The sequence below is a fragment of the Atta colombica genome, unplaced genomic scaffold (genome assembly GCF_001594045.1).
Source record: "Atta colombica isolate Treedump-2 unplaced genomic scaffold, Acol1.0 scaffold38, whole genome shotgun sequence".
NCBI lineage: Eukaryota > Metazoa > Arthropoda > Insecta > Hymenoptera > Formicidae > Atta > Atta colombica.
This window is the reverse complement of record NW_017259490.1, coordinates 4,903,494-4,911,211: the sequence shown is the minus strand read 5'-3', so window position 1 is coordinate 4,911,211 and position 7,718 is coordinate 4,903,494. Positions and strand designations below refer to the sequence as shown.

At 34.9% G+C, this 7,718-nt stretch overlaps 1 protein-coding gene across 1 annotated transcript in view; it reads left to right on the top strand.

Moving 5' to 3' along the window:
- Positions 1-4,840: 4,840 nt before the first annotated feature.
- Positions 4,841-7,718, top strand: part of LOC108691036 (neuropeptide SIFamide receptor-like) — a 43,097-nt gene continuing 40,219 nt past the window's right edge. The window contains exon 1 of the mRNA XM_018198658.1: positions 4,841-5,396. Within this exon, the coding sequence (XP_018054147.1) occupies positions 4,841-5,396 (556 nt within the window). The remainder of the gene's footprint in view (positions 5,397-7,718) is intronic.

Here is a 7,718-nt window from a genome sequence, read left to right as displayed (position 1 = left end):
TATATATATATATACATATAAAATATGAACTAATTAAAACTGACTATTGTTGGCGCAATTTTAACAACGGGAAAAAATTTACTTTTAAAGAAAACATATGAGTAAATGATGAGAATAAACTAGATATAATGAAACTTGGTAAATGATGATAGGGAAGGGATTAAACGAGATTCTAATTGAGTTGTCGGAATAATCATGTTATCATCGATAATTCCAAACGATGCCGGGAGAACAGGAGGATCTTTTTAACAAATTTCGGCTGACAAACGTTTAATAATGACTAATTTTATTTGGACGATTTATTTCAGCTGAGCGTCCTTGGAAATACGATTCAATTAACCGCTTAGCTGTTGCGCGCAGTAACGTTGTTCTAGAAACCGGAAATTTGGGTAATTTTGCCGGAGTCATACGATCCTACATAATCAGTGAAAGACGACGACGGTGGGCGTCGTGCTGCAAAAAATGTAAACGAAATCAAGCTGACGAATGGAGAGACACAAAATGAATGACGTAATGTGGAAAGAAAGGAAGAAAGTAAGGAGAATGGGAAGAATTACGATCAAGTAGAAGAGAGAAAGAGATTAATCAGAGCTGCACATACTGCTACGTGCGGCTGTATTTGTCTCGAATGTGCGTCGCAGTGTCGCAATTGATCCGTCGCGCTGACAGTGAACCGACACAGAGTGGATACTCTCGTTTGCCCTTCCAAAATTTATGTCGTAATAGTAACATTTACCCATGCATCTTACAGTTGATGGCATGTCTTAATCCCGAATGCATTTCCACGCCAGCAAACATTTGATTATTTTTGATTTGACATACAAACAATAAGCAGATGTATGTACAAAAAACATAATGTTTTGTCGAATTTAAATAAATAGCAGATAATAAATCCTAAAAAAAATTAATTAGATCCTAAAATTATTGTATATAATAAATACAGTCATTTTTGTAAAAAATTGATTAAAGTTTTTAAAAATTACGTAAAAATGTTTAATATAAAAAGAAGAAAAGAAGAAATTTTGCAAAAGCAAATTTTCATAATTTGTATATTATATAAAAATTCTGAATAATGTGTTTTTAAAATGATAAAACTTTCGAATACGCACAATTTTTTCTAATTTTCAAAACACTCGATCAACTTTGTCAATGTATACATTTCAGTAAGTACTTTGTATGTGACGACTGGACATTTTCTATCAAAATCTCTATATTCTACACTAGGTCAAGTGTCGAATGTTTTGTAAATTTATTTATAACCTGTGTCTGATATTGGAGAAAAAGATGCCCTCTTCTGTTATTTGTTGTAACATCAATCTGCTAGAAATAGAACAAACGAGAGCATTGCGATAAGAAATGCGTAATAAAAGTATAAGCAAAAATGTTGTGTTGTTATAAAAATTATAAATACACAACTAAGTAAGTAAAATATTATAAATATATATTATAATAATATTTGTAATATTATTACTATTATATATATTAAAAACATCTATTTATTATTTTATAAAAAGAAAGACGAATTTTATTGAGCAGAAGTTGAGCAGAATCAATGATTGAGACTCATCACGCAGTCGTCTTCTTTAAATGACCCAGAAAAGCTCTTTAAAACTGGTAAGTCTTATTATCTTGAGAATGATTATGAAGAATTAATTATTATTAGATCATTATTAGTCAATTACCATCGATAAATCAGGAAGTTAATAATGAGGCATGTCTCTCTTGATGTTTGTGCAATATATTCCAAGATTATAAATCAATCGTTCAAATCAGAATCGTAAGAGAATAACGACTATTATTATAGAATAATATTTATAAAAACAAAAAATTGTTTGAGAAAACCTTTTCAAGAATAGTGACAATCCCTTCACTATGATATTTCACGGGCACAATACATTGTTAAAACTATCATGGCTAAAGTGTTGGATCCAAGTGTTCCGCTCTCATAGAAATATCTATTTGTTTTTCGAATATAACGTGTTACTTCTTCTTTTATAATTTTTAATAAAAGCTAATTGAAACGTTTCTATAAAATTTTTATAAACTAACTTTAAAAAAAGTAAATTAATGCACACAATTCAGAATATAATATTCAGAATATAAATAATTTAATATGCACAAACGCATATCCAGAGGAATTAGAGATTTCATCCCCAAAATTTTTTAGTTATTTTTTAATTTTTAATTAACATATAAATGATACAACTTAAAAATATAACTTATATGAAAAATATAACTTTACCTAACTGTGACTCCTAATAATTTTATTGCCTAATAAAATATTTGTTTCTCTCTGTTACGTTTGTATAAGGAATTTTCGGAATTTCCGTTAATTAAAACTTTGACAAAATACCCAATACATAAGGAAATTTTTACAAAAGTTTGCTTAGAAAAACAGAATATGTGCTGAGATATTAATAAGAATATTTATTCACAACATATTTATTCACATATTATATTTTTAATAGCTATATCTTTCCATATTTTCTTCAGAAAAAAAAATTATGATTTACAAAAACTAATATTTTTTCTAAAATATTAAAAAAGTATTTCATTAACGCAAAAAATTGCTGTTTATACAAAATTGATAAAGAATCTCCCTTCTTTCGAAAAAATCTTGGATACACAGATGTTAATATGTGATGATAAAATTAAAGAATATTATACTTTGTAAAATTCAGAGATGTTTATCGATACAGTTGTTTCATTTAAGAAAAGAAAGCAAAACTTGTCATTTGAAGACAGATATCCAACATAAGAGATTCATTCGACGAAATTCCGTCGCGAGATAAGAAACACCTGCTACAGAAATATTTCAACGTCAATGGAAAGAGCTGCGAGATTCCTTTAAAATTACATATCTTCGCAATCTCATATTTTCTGTATACCTTTTTTATAATAGTACGGTGAAATTAATCAAACATATACATATCTTTATACAATCTACGATTTCTATAATCATTTTAACTGACATTAATTTTACTATGAAAAAGATATTCATATAATCTTGAGAAAAATATTAAAATTGCATAAAAAGATAATAATATCAATTTAACAAAAAAATTATTTTTTATAATTTAGTATTAGTTAATAAAAGGGTGTTATTTTCAAAATATATTGTGCTCATCAGACGACGTAAAACATTCATGAAACGCGTCTCTTCCGAGTTACAGTCACTTTTGGCACAGACTTCACGTCAGTACAGCAACAGTGTTTGTTGACAGCGTTAAAACTACGCAAACGTAATGTGTCTCTTTCGGATTACGGTTTTAGTTTTGGTTCTGACACATCAGGAAGTTTTGAGCGTATGTGCGTTTTCAGTGGAACATTCAGCTCTGCAACACATTCGACGCCCACAAAGATTGAATATCTCTAAAAAAATATACCGACTTTTTACTATTCTTGTTCATTTGTTGCAATTGAATAATTTGATTTATTGTAGAATTCATTAAGAATTTAGAACACGCTTGGTGTAACTTTTTTATCATACGATTTTTCAAAATATTGTTTTGCTGACAAATTCTTTTGACAACTTTGACAAATTTGATTACAATTTAGTTGATTATTTTATTATTATTATTTAGATTCTATTCATAACTTTGAGATAAATATTTTTTCCTTCCTAAATTTAAATGTTATTGTTATAGATCCAGGATTTAATGCCTTATCATTAATGCTTAATCAATTTATGGATTGAAATGTTAATTTTCTCGTTTCTCTTTGTATATTTTTGTCTACTTTTTTAGCTTCAGAATATAATTCAAAGTATGATGTAAGAGTGATAAACGTGGACGATGCACTTGAAGAACGTGCGGTAAAATCGCTTGGCGACATTTGGCTAAAGGAGTAAAAGGGATGGGAAATTCCGACCGGGGCGCCGAATCGGCGATGTGAACGATGCCAACGGAGGGGGTTTTACGAATTCGTCGCGCGTATTTCGGCAGAAGGATGGATCGGATGGACGGCACAGGAGGATGGACGATGAACACGCGCGACCGCTCTCTATGCGATTGCGGAGCAGCCGCGTCGCGCTGTCATCGTCGCCAACACTCTTCCTATTTTCCCAGAGTTTTGCTCGCACAGTAGTCTCTAGTGGGTTATAGTGCGCGAGCACATTCGCATGCGGGTGCATGTGCTGCTGGATGTAACGCTTGCGCAGTCGTGGAGCATCGCCAGACAGCTCGCCGCGACGGGTGCATCTCGCGGCAGTTCGCGGTCGTCCTCTAAAGCAGGCCCATTAGTCGCTCAGCATCCCCGACCGCGGCAAATACACGTTTTCATACATATACTCTTTTCTCACTTCGTTATTCGTTATATTTCCTCCGTCCTTTTCTATTCCTCCTCGTCCCATCATTCGACGAATCACTTAGTTCGATCACTTTAGACTCTTGCTACTTCAATTTTCACCCTCGATCTCATCTCTCCGGCAATTCGGAGAGTGGTCCCGGTTAGATGGACTTTGGCACACGTGCAAAACGCTCAACTAGACTGCACGTATCCTTCAGCATTCGATCTACATGTGTAGATACTCGTAATCCCCAAGAAAGAAATTGATGCCGAAAGTCATCCTCCACCGGCGCATTGTTTTTGGCAATCGAGCGATCGTTATCAAGATCATTTGCGCGAGTTTTTCGCGTTTGTCAATCTAATCGGTCGCCGATTGGAGCATGGTCCGAGTGTGAGGAAGTCTGTAGAAGAAACTATCGAGTGAAAGCTAACGAGACGACGTCATTCACCGCGACCGGAAGGTCGCGTAGGTGTCGAGGTTGGCCGGGGTTGTCGACACGGCGAACGCGTCGAGGAAGAGAAACGGCGGTGGCCACGGTTAACGTTTCGGCTAATGGTCGAAACGTCAATCCGTCAGTATACGCTCAAGTTCTCGATGCTGCAGCCACCGTCTCCCCTCCTGGAGATGGCGTCCCTGAGACTACCGGATTCGGAGGAGTTTGACGTTGATACGCGCCGCAGGAGTAATAATGGCAATGTGCCGGCCACGACAGTCGCGACCGTGCCGCCGGGTACCGGTACCTTCCTGCAGATGAGGGACGATCTGAGTGATTATTTCAACAATCTGATCACAGAAGCGATCGCGACGACGAGTCCTACTATGGAGGATCAAGTCCTATTGTTTAATGCCAGTAAGAACCTGTCGGTGATCGAGCACGCGTCCGATCGGTTTTACAGGCACAGCGTGGCCATGTCAGCGGTCTACTGTGTAGCATATGTAGTCGTCTTCGTAGTCGGTCTGATCGGCAATAGTTGCGTTATCGCTGTGGTGTATCGGTCACCTCGCATGCGGACCGTCACGAATTTCTTCATCGTCAATCTCGCGGTGGCCGACGTGCTCGTTATTGTCTTCTGTCTGCCGGCCACGTTGATGAGCAACATTTTTGTCCGTGAGTATCAAGATACTTTTTCTCTTATGCTTTAAGGATTGTTTTTATTTAAAGCTAAATAAATTTACGACGAAACAGAAATTTCTAGTATTTTTTAGATTCTATTATTTTGTAGATTCAAAAACGTATAAAAATTTTCCAGATGTTACTTTTCCAGATGTTACTTTTACAGTCATAGATATTCTATCAAATTTCTGTGTTGTTTAAATTGCATGTTATTTATTATATTATTTTTTTACATTCATTGGTAGATTTAATCAGCATTGATCGCGAGATAACTTGTAAATCATTTTTTACTCCTACGCGCAAGAAATGTTCCTTCGAGCATAACGAAAATATTTATGAGTTACTCTCCAACGCTAAGTGTACTCCATTTAGAAGAAGGAAGATTCTCAAGGGCAGTTAAGTGGTCGTCACGATGCATACAATTTTAATTTGACATTGTGAAATTTTCGTTTCAACCCCTTTCCCGATCGTGTAAGGGGAGTTGGTCCTAAGCCAGAGTGGGAAGGTGGTGCATTCCTTTCGTATTACTGTAAAATCGATCTCCGCGTCTCTCATTCCCTCTGCCACCGTTGGCACTCGAGGCAACTCTCCAATTCTCGACGAGTCGACAGCCGAATCGCGAGTAATCGGCTCGTTCTTGGATAATAGCGCCCGGCCCGAGTTAATGACGTGCGGCATGAATTACGAAACGGTGCGAGAAATGGATGAACAGCGTGCGAATTTAGACGTTATGTTATGTCGAATGGTATCGACACTATCGACTATATCGATAAGCGAAAGAGAGGATCCAATCCGAAGTAATGCAAACAGATCGCAGACTTACGACACCGATCGCAATTTGAGCAAACAAACGGCTTATTTGCATTTCCACGAACAGCATCACGCGGCTGATGCTCGAGTAGAGAGAAAACAGAAGAAAAAACACGTGGTTTGCCGCTCTTTAGAAAATCAACGGATCGTAACTCTGTAATTCCGTCTGTTAATACGTGCGTGAAAATCACGCGGTTTGCACGCATCGCCATATCGCATACGAGCTTCTAATTAACTTGTGCTGCAAGCTTCATAAAAATTCACATTTTTCGCATGCTTTGTTCGAGCGGTATATTGCCATAAAAAATTGATGCATTAATATCGTAATATTCAAATAGACATCTAATTATTTCATTAAATTACTACTAATATATTTGCGCGATAATTTTATGTAACATACATGTAAGATGATTATATATATAAAATGTTTTTAACGATATTTTGATTATTTTTTTGACAATATTTTTTTACAATTGGAACAAATTTTAAAAATGTAAAAACATTTTCTAAAGAAAGTGAATAATAAATTATTAAAGAAGTTTTAGAATGATAATATCCGTACTAATTACTGTTTCTTTGATTGACCTTGTACGTCGAATTTTCTGGAGCTTTTGTTCTCTTACTATCGATTGTACGTGATATTGCCATGTAATACGTTTTGTTTTAGCTTATATAAGTGCGTATTTAAAAGTAGAGACATTTGCAATTTTAATTTATACCACACAACCGTGTCACGTAAAATGAATGCAACATACGTATGGCCAACCATGTGGGAACGCCTTTCTGCCTTTGCCAGACTTATCTTATATATTTCACCAGTTGCGTCTCAATACACACATACATACGTACATTTATATATGTACACACATAAAATAATATATATAATATATAACGCACATATAAATACAAATATCATATATATTTATATTATATATAAATTGCTGCCTAAATATACTTAGTGACTCCATAGATATTTATATCTAACACTAGATCGCCTATACATCGTATAAAAATTCCAAAACCTATGCATTACACAGCGTGATATAAGAATAAAACGATCACGTGGTCACATAATGTATAATGGCCGCGATAGGACCACACATCAGCCACATGTTTGCGTTATATATTCATGCTTTTACGTTAAAAGTTACAATAACGATATCTTGCCGCGTGAAAAGTTGTCACAGTTTAAGTGGAAAAAATTCGGAGATAATATTTCGTAGATAAGCTGCAATCAATCATGGTATACGGTGTCGATGTAACATATATATGAACTTACATGCGCATGCGTTGACTAGTAATGTTCTACGTCACGGCATACACCATGAGTTTAGTACATACTTTTCGGAATTATATATTAGAGCCAAGTCAGCGATCTAGTGTTAGATACGGGGTTGGTAAAAAATATGTTTTAAATACTTTAACATGCTTAATTGGTGTTTTTAATATGCTTTAAATATGTTTTTTTTATAGCTATTTAAAGTATATTTGAAGTATTAAAAAGAT